A 21451-nucleotide genomic window follows, 5' to 3' on the forward strand; every position below is an offset into this window, starting at 1 on the left:
TAAATAACATGTTTTAAAGTGTTTGTAAGTGACCTACTCTAAAACATCCTGCCCCAATTTATCTCCCAAAAACATATCTATATAAAATACAAACACAACATAATCTGTCACAATACTAAGTTTTATTATTTCGGCAAATTATCCATTCCACTATCTCTGATGATTGAAATAGGAGGGGCTGTGGAGGATTGGTATTGATACCTTGTCCAGGTTCTGGGATGAGATCTCAATCAGTAGTTTACTCTCCTGAGGAATGAAGAACTCTGATTCATCTTCAGTAAAATCAGTCGTCTCTGTAGAAGATCAAGGAGCTCTCTGAACATACAAATGCATGGGTTGTAGCTTCCAATGCTATCTGGCAGTTAAGTCTGTCCCCCCCCCCCCTCCACCCTGAGATAGCAAACATTACCCCATCAGCATTAAATTACACACTGTCTAGATCTTGCACCGTTTTGTGGACCATTCAGAGACATGTCCACCTCCCCTCAGGTACTTTAGATTTAGTTCCCCTAGTTCTTGTAAATCACAAGAAATCAGTGTGTGATGGTGAGAACGTTTGGTGGGTCCAAGTAATGAGTTTGAACTCAGTTTAATTGGATTGTGGTGAAGGGGGGAGGCTCCCACTCACTCTATTTCTACTCCGTGGTCAGGTTGTCAATGGCCTGCCCATTAGCCACGGGAAAGGTTAACAGTGGGGACTTCTGGTTTGGGACCGTTGCCTTCGGGAAGGGACGTGTTCTGTTTGTGGAGGTAGCTCACCCCCTCAGGGCCTCTCTCCACACAGTCGGCCAGGAACCACTTCCATTTGATAATGGAACTGCGCTGACCATGGTCTTCCTTGCGCGTGGCTTCAGCAGACTTCGCCCAGCATACAATTTGGAGAGGAAGCCAGAAGACGACCTGTTCAGCGGCAGTCCGATTCTCAGTGGCAAGGAGCACCTAGTCGCATGCCAGTAACTACCTCTTGAAAGGGGTGTAGTGGGTGGCTGCCTTGGGGAGGGTCTTGGACCAGAACCCAAGTGGGACTGAGCAGCCCCATGACATCTCCCATAGGCTTCACTCCGCTAGTTGTGGTAGCAGAGACTGCAGTTTGAATTACACCCTCTGTCTGGGGGGAGGGGGGTGGGCCAGTGGAAGAGCCTATTCCACTGTGTGTTTGGCTGTTTTAAATGTTACCTGCTGGTTGGGACCCCACTCAAAGGTTCCCCTCTTCCTGGAAATACTGTAAAGAGGTCATGGTGAGGTGTGGGATATCGTCCACCAGAATCCCAAGAGCCCTACAAAGAACTGGGCCTTTCCTTTTGAAGAATGCACCACCACGCTGAGGATTTTGTTTTTTTGCTGACCCAAGTGCCACTGGATCCTTGGGAAGAAGGCAGTCTGACTGGAGTCCTGCACTTTATCTAGGTTGATGGACCATCCTCTTCCCCATAGCAACAGGTCAGGGCTCACTCTACAACCTCCTCCGAGGGCCCCTGGAGCATCTCATCATCGATATAGTGGAAAAGTGAGATGCTGGGATCGAGTGTAATGTTCTGCAAGTCCATGGCTATTAAGCAATGGTATAGCACAGGACTGTGAATATATCCCTGGAGGATGTCCCTCCCACATAAAAGCAAATTGATCCTGTGATTCAGGACTGAGGGGATGGAGAAGAAAGCATTGGCTGGGTCCACCATTGCATACCAGTGTTTCCCCTCCTGGCCCCCTATCTCCTTAACCAATGAAACATCAGGAATTGCTACAGTGAGTGCGGGTGCATACTTGTTCAGTTGTCAATAGTTGATAGTCTAATGCCACATTCTGTCCTTTTTCAGCACTGGTCATGCTTAGCTGTTGCACAGGGACACGCCAGGTTGTATGGCCCCTTCTCGCAGCAGGATGTCACTGTGTCTCTGATCGCCTTCTTGCCACTGGGCACCAGATACTGTTGGGTGCTGACTACTCTTGACTGAAGTGGAGGAGAGAGTTGCAACAAGGGTCACACTCACTCACCACTCTCACAAATCGCACAGTTCACACCCAGCAAACACAGCTAAACAACTAATGTATGCTACAATCCATGATACCCACAGATGTGTAATAAATGACAGTATAAAACTGTACCTGCCACCTCTCAATAACCAGCAGGCATGCCACAGATCACAAATACATCACACGGTTAAATTGCAACAGTTCAACAGGCATGCACCAACTACAGCACTCCATCCTTTACCGGCACACACCTTGCAATGGGCTCTCCAGTGTCACCATGACACGTCACCTGGAGTGGAGCTAGGGTTCAGTCCTCAGGTAAAAAGAGAGTAAGCTGCCCAACATGTTGGACTTCATACAGCAGCTAGCTGGAGGGGCCCACTCAGGTATGCCCAAGAGCACTTTGGCATAGGGATTTCTTAAAGAAAGTTTAGGGGGGCAGTTTGAAAACCACTGATGTAGATGGTTCATCTGGTAATTGTTATACTTCCAGACGATCTTTGACCAAATTGGCATTCTTAATGGGAGTCTGTATGGTGATCACAAATCCCTCTTTTTTTCCATGGTAACCCAACCTCGTGCCACTCCACAGGCATATCGAGAAACTACACATCAACAGTTGGTTTTCCTTCTGCCTGCTTATGCAAGGGGTCGTTATTCTGCTTGTTGGGTCAAGGATCCGATAGGCTGACTCCCCTCTTTCACTATCTGATGTGAAGTAGTTACTACCTGTCCTGCTTTCCAGAGGTGAACCAACTATAAACAATATCTGGATTTTGGAGGGCCTCTTCCCTTATTTTCATCTGCTCCTCCATCTGCTTCTACACAATCATGTCTCTCTTCATCCCATTTTCCTTTCTCACTTTAGTCTGGTTCCACTGGGATCGTAGTAGCTGGGTTTTGTTGGAATGACTTGAAAAATATGGATATCAAGCACTTATAAAACTGCAGCCCATCAGGTCTCCTAAGCTGCAGTTACCCATGATAGTCAAGTTAATGATGGTGGTGCACAGACTACATGTGGACATTTAATAATCAGCTTTCAATCTTATACAAGTGGGGCTCTTAACATCAACAAGTTGCCTGACACACTTGAGCACCTTGACTCTGTCCACTGCAATAGGTGGATCTCCAAGTGGCCACCTATTTCAATTCTCCATCCAATTCCCTTACCATGGTCTCATGCACCACCATATTGAGACCACCCACAAATTGGAGAAACACCTCAGCTTCCGTCCTGGCACCCTCCAACCAGATGGCATTAACATTAATTTCTCCAGTTTCAATTACAGAAAACCTTCCCTCACCCTTCCAATCTTCTTCCCCTGTCACCTTTGCCCCAGCTCTCTCTTTTTCCCTCTGTTTCCTTTCACAGAGCCCAAATCAATTCACATATTTCCTCTTATTGTATCCAATTATCACCTTTTGGCTGTTAGGTCTGGACTCCTCCGGCTCCCATTTCTCCCCCTTAATCTCTAGTCTTTAGGCTTTTGCTCATACCTTGAAGAAGGGATCAGGCCCAAAACATCAGTAATATATCATTACATCCTATGGATGTTGTGAGATCAGCATTTCTGTGAGTTTTTACTATGCATTTCCTCCATTGTTCACTCCTTCAAACCAAGGCCACACCAGTCTTTTTCAAGCACAAGTCTGTTGTTGAATATTTCTAGAGCCAGGGCCACTAAGAGAGTCTTCATTCATCCATATAAGGTTTCTCTTTGAGTTTAGTCCAGCATTATAATTTATTTCAAGTCCTGACCTTTTAATAGGTCATTAAGTGGTTGTGCTCTCTGGGTGTAAGAGTCAAAGTCGATCCAATTTCAATTAAAATGACATTGTCCAAGATATGCCCTTAATTCACATATGGTGTTTGGGGTCTTGGCTTTCCTTGGGCAATCTTCTGCCCCAGGTGTACAACTTCCACTGGTGCCAGTTGTGCTTTATCAACATTGACTTTGTGTCCTTTCAACTGGAGGTCAAGCTTACAAGGTTCTCAAAACTTGTTCCTGTTGCTCCTGGGTGTTAGATGCTATTGAAATGTCATCGACCGATTGAATAGCAGTTGACTGTAAGCAGAATATTCCTTCCCTTTCTTAAATATTTGATTCATACTACTTTAAAACTCTTGCTTTATTCCAACACTTCTGACGTTCTCTGCTGACACTTCTCCCCAGTTTACTTTCCACAGACATTTCCTGTAGTCTCCCTTGTTGCCCTCCTGACTGCATCATGTACCCCTCCTGACCTCCGTCCTAGGGCTTCAGTAAAAATTTTTCAAAGACTATCTCAACCAGGAACTTATCCTCCTTTTCTGAACTCTGACCATGTTAATTATAAATTCCCTGCAGCCTTTCCCTCCAAACCCATTCGAGGAGAGGGACAAGATGCACTAATACCAGGTGTGGGACCTCATGGTCACTAAACTGGCTTGCAGGGGAGGAGGACAGGCATAGCACTGCTCTACCTCTTCGCTATCTATGTAGATTTTCCCATCTCCCGACCATATGTCAGTGCTGTTCCTAGCAGCATCAGGACTCGTACCTTGATTGGGTCCAGCTGCTAGTTGGCCAGACAAGCTGCTTTCAACTGCTGCATCTTGACCATGCTAGATCAGCGCCTCTAATCTCCCGCTCTCTGGCCCGAGTTTGCGTGGCCCAAGTTTGAGTGCTGCAGCATTTCCACCTAACCTTTTAACTGGGTGATCTCTGATTCCTTTCTTCCTGGGGCTTTCTGTTGGTTCCACAGGAAGGCTACCAGCAGCCAAAGGAACCTGTGCTCCCCTTTGTTCCCGTTTCTATGATGGTGCCCAATCTCCTCCTCTTGAGAGTTCAAGAGGGAGATCGATTCGCTGAGCACCATTGCTCTGTCCCTTGCCGAAATGTCTGTCCATGGTCTCATGTACTGCCAGACGGAGATCACCGACAAATTGGAAGAACACCTTGTAACCCGTCTGAGCACCCTCCAACCACATGGCATTCACATTGACTTCTCTGGTTTCCATTAGCCCCCCTACCCCTGTCTCTTTCCATTTCTTGATGTCTCCTTTCTTCCAGCTCTGCATTCACAGAGCCACCCCTCCCATGATCAATTCTCACCTGTCCTCCTATCCATGCCCAATGATCACCTTTGGCCTGTGCTCCTCCTCCCTCAGCTGCCTGCTTTTTGCTCATATCTCGATCAAGTGCTCAGGTCGGAAACATTGATTACCTATTTTTACCACCTACGGATGCTGCTGGGGCTACTGAGATCCTCCCGCATTTTGGCGAATTTACTTTCTGACCAGTCAGTAGGCCTGATGTGATCTGCCAGCAGTTTGGCTGAACCCAGCACCATTGTCATTCCACTCCGGGAGTTTTGTCCCCAGGACACGTGGAGCCCTGCTTTCTTTCTTTTCCAATCTTTTTATTATTATTATAATTTATAAACACATACAGTTCAAAGAGATATGAAAAATACATAGTAAATAACGAATTAATACAGAGATATTAAACAATAATATTGCAGAATAAAAATATATCATAAAAAAAAATTTAGATCAGTTTAGAGTATGAACTATCTCTAAAAAAAAATGATAGAATTAATAAAAATATATAAAAAAAGAGAGGAAAAAAAGACCCCAAAAAGGAAGAAAAAACAAATCTGAATTAAAAACTTAAAAAAAAACCTACCGATATAGCTAAACCACGCCGATCACTCCGATCTCATCTAACAGCCCAATTATCATACATAATGATAAAAAGAAAACAGAGCCAGATCAACTCACCACAAATGAAAATATTGAATAAATGGTCGCCAAGTTAACTCAAATTTAGAAGGGGATTCATAGACAGAGTTTCTAATTTTCTCTAAATTTAAACATAGTATAGTTTGGGTAAACCATTGGAAAACAGTGGGAGGATTAACCTCTTTCCAATTCAATAGTATAGATCTTCTAGCCATTAGTGTAAGAAAAGCAATCATACAATCCGCAGGAAGAGATAAATAAGTCAAATCTATCATAGGTAATCCAAAAATTGCAGTAATGGGATGTGGTTGTAAATCAATATTCAAAACGGTAGATATAATGGAAAAAATTTCCTTCCAATAATTCTGTAAAGAGGGACAGGACCAAAACATATGTGTAAGGGAAGCTATTTCCAATTGACATTTATCACATATAGGATCGATGTGAAAATAAAAGCGATGGAGTTTATCTTTAGACATATGAGCTCTATGAACAACTTTAAACTGTATCAGTGAATGTTTTGCATAGAGAAGAGAAGTTTACCAGTCGCAGAATTTTATTCCAATTTTCATTGGAAATATGAAGGTTGAGTTCTCTTTCCCAATCATTTTTAAACTTTCCAAAAGTCCCAGAATTTATTTTTGTAATTATATTATATAATTTAGATATCACACCTTTTGGAGGGAATTTTGAATATAGTATATCCTCTAAAACAGTCGTAGTCTCCCGATTGGGAAAAGAGGGTAAAGTCGAAACTAAGAAACTCCTAATCTGCAAATATTGAAAGAAATGAGATCTAGGTAAATCATATTTTATGGATAATTGTTCAAATGACATGAAAGAGTTATCCAAGAATAAATCCGAAAAGCATGTTATACCTTTAACTTTCCAATTAGAGAGGGATGAAAAAAGAAATTTAGTACAATAGGGGTTTCCAAGATAAAATGACTTACGCCAAAAAATCTCCGGAATTGAAACCATATACGTAGTGTATGTTTAGCCATTGGATTATCAATTAGTTTATATAGTTTAGTAAGAGTAAAAGGGAGAGCAGCTCCCAAAATAGAACTAATTGAGAAATTTTGTACCAGTTTAATTTCTAAATTTACCCAATGGGGATTTAGAGATAATTCTGAATAATTCAACCAATACCTTAAGTAACTAATATTAATTGCCCAATAATAAATTCTAAAGTTGGGTAATGCCAATCCTCCCTCCAGTTTAGATTTCTGTAAATATTTTTTTCCCAATCTAGGATTCTTGTTTTGCCAGATATATGAAGACAATTTAGAATTGACCTTATCAAAAAAAGATTTAGGAACAAAAATAGGTATAGCTTGGAACATATATAAAAATTTAGGTAAGATCATCATCTTAATAGCATTAATTCGGCCTATCATGGATAGGGATAATGGTGACCAATTGGTAAGTAAACTACCGATCAGGTCCAATAGAGGGAAAAAATTAGTCCTAAACAAATCTTTATGTTTTTTAGTAATCTTAATCCCTAAATATATAAAATAGTCTCTAGCTATTTTAAAAGGCAAACTATCATAAATAGGAACCCATCCATTAAAAGGGAATAATTCACTTTTATTTAAGTTCAGTTTATATCCCGAAAAATTACTAAATTGGGCTAATAAAGATAAAACTGCAGGAATAGAATTTTCAGGATTGGAAATATATAGCAATAAATCATCTGCATATAGTGATACTTTATGAATATCCCTGCAACGAATAATACCAGTAATATTGGGTGCTTCTCTGATAGCAATTGCCAAAGGTTCTAAAGCTAAGTTAAATAATAAAGGGCTAAGGGGGCACCCTTGCCTGGTGCCCCGAAATAATCGAAAATATGGCGATCTTTGGGTATTAGTAAAAACCGAGGCAACTGGGGAATTATAAAGAAGTTTAATCCAAGATATAAATATTGGACTAAAATTAAATTTTTCAAGAACTGTAAATAAATAAGGCCATTCTACTCTATCGAAGGCCTTCTCAGCATCTAATGAAATAACACATTCTGAGGATTTATGTGAAGGGGTATAAATAATATTCATCAATCTTCTAATATTAAAGGAGGAATAACGATTTTTAATGAATCCAGTCTGGTCTTCAGAGATAATATATGGTAATATCTTCTCTAGCCTTGTCGCTAGAATTTTAGAGAAGATCTTAGAATCAACATTCAACAAAGAAATTGGTCTATAAGAAGAACATTCGGTCGGGTCTTTATTTTTTTTCAATTAGAGAAATCGTAGCTCTGTAAAATGATTGTGGTAGTTTACCCAATGTGATAGATTCATCAAACATCTTAATAAGCCAGGGAGAGAGAGTAGAAGAAAAAGCTTTATAAAATTCCACAGAATATCCATCGGGACCTGGTGCTTTCCCCGAGTTCAGTGAGGAAATAGTATTATTGATCTCAGAATCTGTAATGGGTTTACTTAATTCTAAGTTATCTTGAGGTAATACTTTTGGGAGTTTCAAATGTTCTAAAAAATTAAACATATTACTAAGGTCTTGAGGGGATTCTGAACTATATAAGGATGTATAAAAATTTTGGAAAGATTGATTTATCTCTTCCTGGTTAACAGTTAGTTCTCCATTCTGTTTGCGAATCTCCACAATTTGGCATCTAACTGAAATATTCTTCAGTTGATTAGCCAACAGTTTACCCGATTTCTCACTATGCACATAAAAATCAGATTTAGATCTAATTAACTGGTTTTCAATCGAAGATGTAAGTAACAAATTATATTCCATCTGCAGTTCAATTCTTTGTTTGTAAAGTTTTTCAGTAGGATCAGTCACATATTTCTTGTCAATCTCTTTAATCTTCTCAACCAATAGATGAATCTTGTTTTTGATGTATTTCTTCAAAGCTACTGAGTAAGAAATAATTTGACCATGAATATAAGCCTTGAATGTATCCCACAATATTCCATAAGAAATTTCCGTAGTGTGATTTGTTGAAAAAAAAATTAATTTGTTCTTTCATAAATTTAACAAAGTCTAAATCTTGCAATAATGTAACATCAAAACGCCAGTGCTTAATAGTAGAAACAGAGTCTTTGAATTTAAGAGAGAGTTGTAATGGAGAGTGATCCGAAATGGCTATAATGTCATACTTACAAGCAGTTACAAGTGAAATAAAACGTGAATCAATAAAAAAGTGATCAATTCTCGAGTATGAGTGGTATACATGAGAAAAAAAGGAAAACTCTTTATCTGTTGGGTGAAGAAATCTCCAAATATCAACAGCTCCGGAGTTAGTAAGGAAAGAGTTAATATATGTAGCCGATTTATTCGGTAGGAACTGTGAAGGTTTCGACCTATCTAGCAGGGGATTCAAACAACAGTTAAAATCCCCACCCATTATTAAATGATATTCATTTAGATTGGGTAAAATAGTAAACAAAGATCTAAAAAACTCAGGGTGATCTACATTCGGGGCATAAACATTAACCATGACAATCTTAATATTGAATAATAACCCAGTAACCAATAAAAATCTGCCGTTAGGGTCTACAGTGATGTCATATTGAACAAGTGTAATAGAGGGATCAATAAAAATAGATACACCTCGAGTCTTAGAGCATGAGTTGGCATGAAATTGTGGGCCTTTCCAAGATTTAAAAAAACGCAGATTATCCTCCTTCCTCACATGAGTCTCCTGTAAAAAAAATAATCTGTGCTTTCAGTCTCTGGAATACTTTAAAGACCTTCCTCCTTTTAAACAGGTGGTTTAAACCATTAGCATTCCAAGAGACAAAATTAATGTTTTGATCCATTACTTAGGTCAACCCTCCAGTATATAAAGGGTTAACCAAAGCAGGGACCCATGCGCCCGGAAGAAGAATTAAGATATAAGGAAGGACCGGAAATGACGACGTGTTTGCCATATCTGTAGTTCTAAAAAAAAAATCAAGAAAAAACGAAAGAAAATGAAACATAAAAACCCCTGAAAGAAAAACAAAACCCACCCCCCACCCACAAAGCCCCCCATCTGACCAGAGAGCGATCAGAGAAAAAAGAAGAAATAACACTAAACCTACCCCCATGACTTCAGACGGCAGCTCCTAATATTAAGGTAAGATCCACCACCTAAACTTATAAGAAGGATAACTTAAGCTAAAATCAAATGTTAAATATTGAAAAAAAAATATTTTAAAAGAAATAAAAGAAAAATCGTAATTGTGTAGTACCTGCTGATAAAACAAAGTCATAAAGAGTTAAATCATTTTAAAATTACTTTATGGAGAAAGACAAAGAAAAAATGGCGAATGTAAAAATAAACTGCGAAAAGTTTTAATAAACAAAAAATAAAAAATCGCCATTTTCAGTAACTCAGAAATAAAATAGTAAAGAATATAATCATATTATTAGTATAGATTCTTTGGCTTGGCTTCGCGGACAAAGATTTATGGAGGGGGTAAAAAGTCCACGTCAGCTGCAGGCTCGTTTGTGGCTGACAAGTCCGATGCGGGACAGGCAGACACGGTTGCAGCGGTTGCAGGGGAAAATTGGTTGGTTGGGGTTGGGTGTTGGGTTTTTCCTCCTTTGCCTTTTGTCAGATTAATATAAAATTAAACATACACTTATATATATTAAAAAAAAAATTCTCACAGAGGAGAAAAAAATATATAAAAATGTGTTAGAGATGAACAGGGTAATTAGAGCTACAATGATCTATTACTTTTCGAATGGTCAGAAATCAGAGTCTGACTATTAACCTGAAAAAGACCGACATCTACCGCATTTTTTATCGGTCACTCGGGCTGAGAGGTCGCGCTAGACGGGAAATTAGCCGACAGGTAGTTCCGTGCTGCAAACACGGAGTCGAATATTTGACGAGCTTGGTTCTCCGGAGAAATTCTGAGCCTCGCAGGATACAGGAGCGCAGGTTTCAGTTTCTTCTCAAAACATTCGGAAATCAGATCTTTAAACAGTCTTTGAGCCCGTACTACCTCCGGACTAAAATCTTCATAGGCTCTTAGACTAAAGCCACGAACAGTCACATTTCCAAGTCTTCTGGCTGTACGAATCAATCTATCCTTTGTACTCACGTAGTGCATACGGACCATCACCACTCTGGGTTTAGAAGCTTCAGCATTTCGGTTCCAGATTCGATGTACTCTATCGAGTAGTGGTGGATCAGCAGGGAATTCGGATGGGTATGCTTCTTTTAATAGCTCAGCAAAAAACGTCAGGAGATCTCCTTTCTCAATGCCTTCAGGAATTCCAACCAAACGAATATTTTGTCTTCTGGAACGTTCTCTGAATCAATGCTTTTCAGCTGGAGCGCTTCTAGCTGTTTAATTGCTTTGGAAAGTTTCTGTTCGACCTCAGCCAGCCTAATCTCTTTTTGTTGTACTTCAGTCTGAAGAGCTGCAATTAAGATATGTTGTTTTTTGGTTTCAGCTTCTGAGGCAATTAAAGCTGTACGAAGTTCAGCTAGGTCTTTTTTGCGACAAACATCTTTGAATTCATCACGAAAAATTTTTAAAAAGTCAATGAAGGTCATCTCACTTAGTTTAATGTCTGGTTGTTTCTCCTGTCGGCCGTCACCTTCTTCTGCCCGGGTTTTAGCTCATGTAGCTTTTCCTTCAGTCATTTCTTCAAAATTTTCAGACTCAAGTATAAATAGAGAAATAATAAAGATCTTTCTGACTTCTGTGAAGTTAGTTCAAAGGTGGATACAGGTTAAAAATAGTATATTTTATGGAGCAAAAACCAAAACGTGTTCACTCCATGAGCGCCACCTGGAGACCCCCCGGAGCCCTGCTTTCTAGCTGTGTTGCAGAATATCACTACAACCCATTTACCTGGTTGTCACTCCCTGAACCCTGCTCAAAGCACCAATTTGCGGTGGGGAAGAAATTTCGAAGGGTTCAAAAACTGCCAGCCTTGGACACACAGTAGTATGAAACTGCAAACTTAATTTACAATGGGGAACATTTATGCAACAGGAGACACGCACACTCGCATGCAAACAGCTTTCGCTATCATGCAAGTTACCCTAACTACAAATAACCACAACTACAGAAGGAGGTTAACACAAACTAAACCTGCCACCCCTCCCCCAACAAGCAGGCACAGCACTCAACTTCAAGAAGTTATTTATAAGTTAGGTCAGACAATACAGGATGGCTCCCTTTGAAGTGCAAAGGAAGCCCCTACTAATCCACACACCTCACAATTAGTTCTCCAGCACTGTTCATGGCCCCCAGTGTGGGGAGTGGCTCAGGTAGTTACCTCAGCAAGAAGACAAAGAAGAAAGAGAGTGGCTGGACCACATGGTTGGGTTTTTATACCTGGAACCTGGGGGCTGACCCAGGTACTTGTTCATGTGACTCCAGGTGATCAATGGTAAGGTGACTAATTGTAAGGTGACTTCAGCTGACCAGCCACAAGGTGGTACTGGCTGTTGGTGTATCTGACATTCAATGACATTGGTGGGGGAGCAGTGACCTTCAACCTCTTATCCTGCCCAACAAGTTGTTCCTGTGATACAGCGCCCATGTTGTCGTGCCTCTTTGTTTAGGGAGTGGCAGTTCTTTAGACCGTTTATCAATTTTTTAAGGTTGGCTCGCACCTAGTTATGAATCTCAAGTTCATAAGCAATCTGCATTCTCCCTTGATCAGCTTTCGCTTGTTTAGTGTTGTAACTTTTGCCACCAGTTTTCAGGGGTGCCAGGAGAGCCAGGGCTCCTGAACTCCTTTCCTAATCAAATACATCAGAAGAGGTATTGTCTCCCTAGTCCATTCATTTAACAGCTTCAAATTTCTTTAAATTTGGAACAAGAGAGATGGCACTTTGTTTTCCTCTCTGTTCCCCCTTCTAATTTCTCCAAATGTTTTCTTTTGTATTTTAAATTCCACAAACTGACTGCAGCCTATCTTCTTTACGCTACTGCTTGTTTTTAAATTTAAACATTTTAATTTAGACGTGCAGCACTGTAACAGACCATTTCAACCCACGAGTCCGTGCCACCCAATTTATACCATGGTACATTTTTGAATGATGGGAGTAATCTAGAGCCCCCAGAGAAAACCCACGCAGACACATGGAGAACATACAAATTCCCTATAGGCAGCGTGGGATTCGAACCCAAATCACGGGTGCTGTAAAGATGTTGCGCTAACGCAACACACACGTGCCACCTTTTTCTGTTTCTTCTTACCATTTACTTGTCTCATTAAAATTAACGACCATCCACTTATTTTTTCCACAACAGTCTTTGACCATACTCTTCACATATCGGGCTTCATTTAATTTTGTTTTTGCTAGGTCTTCTTCCGTCTTTAATTTTAGTTTCCTCCAGGCCCAGTCTTCAATTTGTCCTCTCAGGTGTTATGGGTACTGGCAATTTTCCATCAGCCTTGTTATGTTTTTTATACTTTGGAGACCCATACCGTCGACTTTTTCAGTCCATACTTGAGAATTCACTGTCTGGGACTTCGAGCTGACAGCTTGTCTGGCATAATTCAAAAATTGCAGACATTTATCCAGCCTCTAATACCGCATTCAGGACATTTAAAGGGTCCTTACCTTCAGGGTGGATGAGGTGTCAATTCGGGTACTTGTCTTGCAATCATGTTTGTGACACCAATTATCTGGGGCATTTCATTGTTTTCTTCAGCAGACTAGTTCACAGTCAGATGGCCAAACAATTTACCAGCTGCACAGAGAGTACATGACAGAGTTTTTCCACAAACAGTTTTTCAGCTTCCAATCTCAGCCTTTTATACCTCTCAGAAACACAGCTATGTCTCCATTTGTTTGTTTTAAAAAATCTATTTACTTGGTTAGTTTTACTAGTGATTTATGTCCTTTGTTCAAACAATTTATTTTTGCAAGTTTAAGAACTGCTAAATTACTCTTTACAATCAGGTAGTCTTTACAATGGAAGAGGACGATAGAGAGGGTGCTGCACCAAATAAAACATATTTTAAAATCATAATGTTCAAAACTAAAGCAATCATAGACAAGAACAAAACATTTGGCGCAGGAAAGTTATCTGGACCATTGCCATTTCAATCACTGCATTCTCCAATAAATTTCGAGTTCTAGGAGGATGTAACAGGCAGACTGGATAACAAGAACCAGTAGACACAGGGGATTTGGATTTCTAAAGGGCTGCTTAAAAGGTTAATGCCTTGGATAAAAGCCTCTAGCATTATGGTAACATATTAACATGGACATAGGACTGGAAACAAAAGTCAGGACAACTGATCCATTATCAAGCTAGCATGAGGTAAACAGTAGAGTGCTGGGCCCTCAACTATTTACAATCTATAATTAGGACTTCCATGAAGAAATCAAATGTGCCAGAAGTCTAAACATGTTTGATGTGCTAATTGCTGCTGTATACCATTAATTTCCCATCCTAAGTCAAACAAGGGTGGGGTGGGGGGGGGGGGGGGGTTGAAACAAAATTGCAATACACTTGCTTTAACTGAAAACTAACTGCAATTTACTCCACAAAAAAAGTACAGTGCAATAAAACCCAATCTATGTGTGTCACGAGGGCAGCTGCTTAAGGATCTTTCAATTGTTAGCTCACAGGAAGGTTTTAAAGAGATTCTTCTGTCAGCAATTGACCAAGCAATGGTTTAAAAGATGAGGTCTCAATGTCCTGGCAACACTTCTTTCTTGAAATCTTGACTATTCTGAGTGATCCATTAAAAAAAACCACACACAAAAATGATGGAGATGATAGGATATTATTAGAAATGAGTGGCAGAGAATTAACAATCCATGCAGTACAGGTCCTTTGGTCCAGAACGCCCTTCGCTAGATTAACCTCATTTACCGGCACTTGGTCCGTAGCCTTGGAAACCTTGGTGATTCAACTGAGCTCTTCAGTTCAGCCACAACATGTACTCATCGCCCTCTACTCATCTATGGTACATCCAGTTGCATGGATGGCATTTTAATCCACGTTCATTGTTCCATTGTCTCAAAAATTCTCTTTCCTTTTTTTATAAAATAAAAAGTCAGTGCGCACACTCTGAAAATTTTAAATAATCCGTGACATTCTTGCAGGTGTAGGTTGGGAGACTTGACCTGTAATTTTTGGCAAATGTTGCATTTGGTGAGTTGTCCAATAATTTTAGCAAGTAATGCATTTGATTGTCAATGACTCATAGGCCTGATTGAGTCCAGTTCACAAAGCTGCTTGCAATTATTTTCATAACCCAAGTAATGTTCAGTAAGTTTAGACAAAACCGTTGCCATTAAAGGAGTGGTTTACTTAATGAACCACTCAGTGCACCCTTGCTCACATGACTACACATTGCAATATCAATTAAATGGTTTCAATCCATTTCCACAAGAGTCAAATCTGTCAATTCTTTTAATAGCTATTCACAAACCTTCTCAGTACCAAATCTTTCTGGATCTGCTTTTGATATCAAACATTGTCAGTGCAAAGTCCATGTTAACTGCATTGAATACAATGATCGCATTTTCTTTTCAAACAGATTTCTCATTGATCGGTGTGATTGATCCTCCGCAAATGCCTGCTGTTGGCAACTCCTGTACTTAATCCTGCAGTATCGTCCAACTTTTCATCCTTGACACCACCAAAACAGATGTCGATGAAAAACAAAATGGCGATGGCATCTTTCTCCAGCCTTTTGAAATATTATTCTTCCGACCTCCTCGCTGGGCAGCGGGCAACATGCAGCTGCTGATTTGCATTAATGATCATTAAATCTCCCAGGCAACCGCTGAGACAGGCCGGTTGGAATGCAGAGGCCTTAAAGGTCCAGGCCACCACCAACGTCATGGCCGTGATCCAAACTAGACTATTAAAACAGAGAACACTGAACAATGCACACTACAAGTCCTTTAGCCCTTGATGTTGTACTGACCCATATTAGATAAAACCCCTGGTATCCGGCATCCAAGCGGTTTGGAAGATGCCAGATAAATGTATTTTCTGGTTGCTTGAGACTTGCTCTGACAATGCCTAATTAATACACCTGTATTAAGAATAAACAGTTTAAAATACAAAAATAACAACACTGTACTTACACTGAACAAACTTCAGTTGCATGAAGCATTTTACTTTATTTTCAGTCACATTCTTTGAAAACATTTGGCCATCGCCACATCTGCAGGTTCCTCCCCCTCTGAAGTGCTGCCCGAAAGAAGGACAATAATATTATAGATAATAACCCCCTCCCCCACTCCCCACCCCTAAGTTCACAGATAAAAGCTCTGACTGGGATGACTCTTACTAAGCAGGGATAAGGGGACACTTACCCCAATGGAGAGCGGCATTAGCCAGCTCTTCATCCTGGGCAACGTCATTGCTGTTTCAAATAATTTTATTCAAACAGCTGCCACGAGCAAAGCACGACCAAGACTCTCTGCTGACTGAAGATTTGCTCCCATCTTCACCAAAGGTTTAGGTATTTCAGAGACAGTTTACTTTTACTACTTTAAACTTGCGTATTTGTTTTACCCATTATTTTATTCTTATTTATTTTAATTTTTTTTCTTTTTTTTACCAGTTGCTTAAATTCCAGATACCATGGGGTTTTACTGTATCCCGACCAAAAAAAAAACTAAATCTTTCCTACCTCATAACTCTGTTTTTCTTTCATCCATGTGCCTAAAGCCCTTTTCACATTGCCTAACCAGTAAACTGGCAGTTCAACAAATCGGTTCAAAATAGTGTTTTTGTCATTCACACTGGACCAACGTTAACCAGTTCTCTACACCCTTTCACACTCACCATCCGGAATCCCAGAGCAAAGAGGTGCCAAGTCTCCAGCAGTGACATCCTGCAATATCCCCTGTCTCTTTCACACTGGACTAACCCGTGCACTGATTCAAAACGAATCGGTGATGATATAACCTTCCTCGGCAGTTCATCCCCAGGGCGATCTGACACCTGCGTGCCGGTTTGCAAGCGTTCACGCTGACATGTTAACTGGTAGATTAATTACTGGGTTTTAGTGCCAGTGAAAATGGGGTTTAAGAGTTTCTTAAATGCTCCTATTGTTCCAACTTCCACCACCACCCTGGCATTGCATTTCAGACACCACAACTCGATGTAAAAAAAACGCCCCTTAACTTTCCACTCTTCACTTTGTACACATGTCCTTTGGTATTTGCTACTCCTGCCCTGGGAAAAATGCACTGGCTGTCCACTTTATCTATGCCTCTCAGAATCTTGTATACCTCTATTAAGTCACCTCTTGCCTCATAAAACTTATCTTCCAATCCAGGCACATCCTGAGGTGACCAGAATTGAACACAATATTGCAAGTGTAGTCGCACCAGAGATTTGTAGAGCTGCAACATGGCCTCTTGACTCTTGTACTAAATCCCTCAATTTAAGACTTGTGAATCCAAAACTCAAAAGAGAGGGTTTCGTTTTTTTTGAGTATGGGTATATAGGTTGGCTCAACTTTATGGGGGCCTGCACTGTTCAGTAATGTTCTATGTTCTAAATTGTAGCACATGGAATTGAGACCTCCCCCTACCATCCATACTACTGGCGAATGTTCAGTCATTAGAAAATAAAATTGATGACCACAGAACAAGGCTGCTTTATCAGAGACAAGCATGACAAATCTTAAGTGGTTTACTGCACCAAGACCTGGCTAACAGAAAACACACCAGACACTGCTTTCTGATCAGAGGTTTTCATCATTCACAGACTAATTCAGAACTCCAATTCTAGAAAAGAAAGGGGGTGGTGTGTGATTTATTTGTTAATACTGGCTGGTGCATGGATGTTGAGGTTATGTCCACTTCCTACTCCACTGGATTAGAGCAAATCTAGATTAAATGCAGACCCTTCTATCTACCCCGAGAGTACTCATTAGCGATTCTCACCAGTGTTTATAACCCCTCCCAATTACAAACAGGCACTTGTGGAGCTGCACGAGGTGGTTAGCAAACAAGAGACGGCCCACCTGACTCACTACAAATCAAAGACAATGATTTTACCAGGCCAATTACCAATCAAGACGAGCTGCCCAATCACCACCAGAATGTAGCCTGCACATTTGATCACTGTCACGCCGAGATAAAGAAGGCCTACTGTTCTTTCCTTAGACTGCATTTTAGAAAGTTGGATCATCTGGCTGTGCTCCATCTGGCTTCATATAGACAAAGCAGGAGGCTGAAAAACAGTTACAGGACTGCCTCTGTTATGCTTGTTTTTTCGTGAAGAATGACTTTACATGGGTTTAACACATAAATTACTATTTTCCTTGAGCTGCTTCAACTGACTTACAGCAATTTCAGACGATGCCCGCGACTCCTGTCACAGGTCACTTCTGATTTCTGGCCAACTGCACACATTGCACATTGGGAACTGTAGTTCTCTCTCTTTCTCTTTGGCTTGGCTTCGCGGACGAAGATTTATGGAGGGAGTAAATGTCCACGTCAGCTGCAGGCTCGTTTGTGGCTGACAAGTCCGATGCGGGACAGGCAGACACGGTTGCAGTGGTTGCAGGGGAAAATTGGTTGGTTGGGGTTGGGTGTTGGGTTTTTCCTCCTTTGCCTTTTGTCAGTGAGGTGGGCTCTGCGGTCTTCTTCAAAGGAGGTTGCTGCCCGCCAAACTGTGAGGCGCCAAGATGCACGGTTTGAGGCGATATCAGCCCACTGGCGGTGGTCAATGTGGCAGGCACCAAGAGATTTCTTTAGGCAGTCCTTGTACCTTTTCTTTGGTGCACCTCTGTCACGGTGGCCAGTGGAGAGCTCGCCATATAACACGATCTTGGGAAGGCGATGGTCCTCCATTCTGGAGACGTGACCCACCCAGCGCAGCTGGATCTTCAGCAGCGTGGACTCGATGCTGTCGACCTCTGCCATCTCGAGTACTTCGACGTTAGGGATGAAAGCGCTCCAATGAATGTTGAGGATGGAGCGGAGACAACGCTGGTGGAAGCGTTCTAGGAGCTGTAGGTGATGCCGGTAGAGGACCCATGATTCAGAGCCGAACAGGAGTGTGGGTATGACAACGGCTCTGTATATGCTTATCTTTGTGAGGTTTTTCAGTTGGTTGTTTTTCCAGACTCTTTTGTGTAGTCTTCCAAAGGCACTATTTGCCTTGGCGAGTCTGTTGTCTATCTCGTTGTCGATCCTTGCATCTGATGAAATGGTGCAGCCGAGATAGGTAAACTGGTTCTACTTACATACATAATAACACAGTCTTGAGTCAGTGGATAAGTTCAAGAACTTAGAGGAGGATGGAATGATTACAGCTGGGTCGATACAGACTTTATCAAAACAGCTGCTAACAAGTGTGTCCCCACCAAATCATCGAGGGTTTTCCCTAACCAGAAACCTTGTATGAACAATGAAATCAGGATCTTGCCGAGTGCCAGACCACAGGCATTTAAATCCAAAGATCCAGAACACAACACAAGGAGCAGGTACATCCAAGAGAAAGCCATCTCCTGAGCGGTGGAGATTCTAGATGGGAATGGAAACAACAAAGGATACCCTACACCTGTGGCAGGACCCAAATGTAATAACTGCTGTTGTGAGTGAGGAAACAAATTTGGCAGGTCTCAAAGGCAAGGGCTCCGGAAATAGTTTTGATTGGGAAGGATTTTATTTACAGAAGGCAAGTATGTGGGAAATGGTAACAGATGCAGCATAAACACCATATTTTTTACAGCAACTGTGGGACAATTAATAATGAACGAGGGAAAATATCGTGGGAACAAAATAGATCACACACAAAATGAACTAGTACATACAATGATCAAAGAAAAATCACCACAATGCCCCACCACGCCTTGCCAGTGCAGGCTCTATGCTACAAGGGAAACTAATTAAACACTCCCAACCCTTTCAACAGTGCACATCTTACCAACAGTTTCTCCAGTGCCCTTCCACATTTCTAGGTCTGGAGTGAAGCAGGGTAGTCCCAAGCTGGCAAAGAGAGAGAACAAAGAACTCGTGATACCTTTACAGTGCTGGAGGGTCCAGCCCAGGTCATTAGCAGGAGTTGATGGATCTGTGCCAGGAAGATTTATCCAATTACAACAGCCAATGGCCCAAGGCTGTAGAGTCCAGTCCAGGTAATCACAGTATCTGATCAGCAAACTCCAAGACCTGGGCCTCAATACACTGTGTAATTGGATCCTGGATTTCCTCACCTCCAGACCACAATCAGTGTGGATCAGCAAGAACACTTCCTTCAATACCAGAGTATCGCAGGGCTCCGTTCTTAGCCACCTGCTCTATTCGGTTTACACCTCTGACTGTGTGGCTCGATACAGCAATGACACCATCTACAAATTTGTTGATGATACCACAGTAGTGGGATGTTTCAAAGGGGACGATGAATACAGGAGAGAGTTTGAAAACTTGGCCATATGATGCACTAACAACGCCTCGTAGTCATGTCACCAAAAACAAGGAGCTGATTGTTGATTTCAGGAAGGGGAAACCCAAAGGGGCACAGTCCAGTGATCATTGGGTGATCAGAGGTGGAGAGATGAGCAAATTAAAATTCCTGGGAGTCACCGTCTCAGAGGACCTTTCCTGGACCCAACGTACTAATGTCAGTGTGAAAACACGACAGCGCCTCTATTTCCTCAGGAGCTTGCGAAGCTTTCGTATGACATCAGAAACCTTGTCAAACTTCTACAGATGTGAAGTGGAAGGCATGCTGACCAGCTGCATCATGGCCTGTTATGGGGGGGGGGGGGGGGGAGGGGGGGGCGGTATCACTATCTCTGAGTGGAAAGCCCTGCAAAAGGCAGCCTAGGATATCATGGAGAGCAAGTTCAATTATCAAGGATCCACACCATCCAGCACATGCTCTGTTCTTGCTGCTGCCATCAGGAAAGAAGGGCTCAGGACTTGCACCACCATTTTCAGGAACGGTTGGTTTCCCTCCACCATCAGACTCCCAAACAAACTCAGAGACTCGGTTAAGAACTCTTATTTTGCACAATTATTATTGAATTTTCTGTATTGCCCAGTTTGCACTTTTTTTTTGTTTGTTTACATTTACATGTATCTTTTTGTGAGTACAGATTTTTGCACTAACAATAGAAAATTTTCTGGTCTGTAGGAAAAAGAATCTCAAGGTTGTATGTGAATTCACGAATGTCCTCTGACAATAAATCTGAGCTTTGATACAACACGAGGGTAAAGAATTTTGCAAATAAAAATAAATGAAACATTAAAGTTTTTGCAACATTTTCTTCTCAATTTCATACTCTCTGGAGAGAGTGCAAAGTGAAAATGATCCACTTCCTTTTGCTATTCTCCATCAGTCAGCTTTTTAAGAGCATCTATACCAAAATGTGATGGATCACTTGCTAATTTCAACGAACACATCTTTTCATAATGAACAAGGAGGGCTGAGTTTGTCTAATTTGTGCATTTATCACATACACATATAGGCACTCCCCAACTTACATCCATAATTGGGACCAAATGATCAGTTGTACCTCGAAATTGACAGAAGTCAGAATTTTGCCGCACACGTGAATTACGAAGTCTGAAAGCAAACTTTTTAAATCAAATTTTTTTTTTAATCATAGATTTGATTATAACAATTTAAAGCCGCTAAAGGCAGAGCTGCTGAAATAAATGCTGTTCACACCAATTAAGTAAACTAGTAACTGCCGTTTATTCAGACCACATGCATTCCTTTTTAGGGAGGCTGCTGCGAGGTGTGGCCGTTCCCCTGGCAATGCACTCCTGCAGCCTGCAATTTCTGCGCGATGGGGGAAAACCCCAAGCCCTCCCGCGCT

The 21451-nt window shown here is 41.2% G+C and overlaps 1 protein-coding gene and 1 long non-coding RNA gene across 25 annotated transcripts in view; one reads left to right on the top strand and one right to left on the bottom strand.

Moving 5' to 3' along the window:
- Positions 1-21451, top strand: part of LOC138742642 (uncharacterized) — an 83345-nt gene that overhangs the window by 38283 nt on the left and 23611 nt on the right. The window contains exon 3 of one of the 2 annotated variants that reach the window (XR_011344332.1): positions 15191-15730. The exons of the other annotated variant lie outside the window; for it this stretch is intronic. This is a non-coding gene — a long non-coding RNA (uncharacterized lncRNA). Of the gene's footprint in view, positions 1-15190; positions 15731-21451 lie in introns of those variants that run through there. 2 annotated transcript variants of the gene reach the window in all.
- The window catches only part of zbtb38 (zinc finger and BTB domain containing 38), a 137444-nt gene that overhangs the window by 34970 nt on the left and 81023 nt on the right, over positions 1-21451 (bottom strand). For 3 of the 23 annotated variants that reach the window (XR_011344323.1, XM_069897312.1, XM_069897320.1), the window contains one exon: positions 19552-19613. The exons of 11 other annotated variants lie outside the window; for them this stretch is intronic. Coding sequence is in view for 1 of the 12 variants with exons in the window: in XM_069897305.1 (XP_069753406.1) it covers positions 12889-12891 (3 nt within the window). In the remaining 11 variants the exon portion in view is untranslated. Of the gene's footprint in view, positions 1-201; positions 284-5460; positions 8590-11896; positions 11917-12888; positions 13224-13256; positions 13387-15746; positions 15853-19551; positions 19614-21451 lie in introns of those variants that run through there. 9 more of the 23 variants (XM_069897310.1, XM_069897319.1, XM_069897313.1 and 6 more) reach the window with 7 other exon arrangements.

Source organism: Narcine bancroftii, chromosome 9 (assembly GCF_036971445.1).
Source record: "Narcine bancroftii isolate sNarBan1 chromosome 9, sNarBan1.hap1, whole genome shotgun sequence".
Lineage (NCBI taxonomy): Eukaryota > Metazoa > Chordata > Chondrichthyes > Torpediniformes > Narcinidae > Narcine > Narcine bancroftii.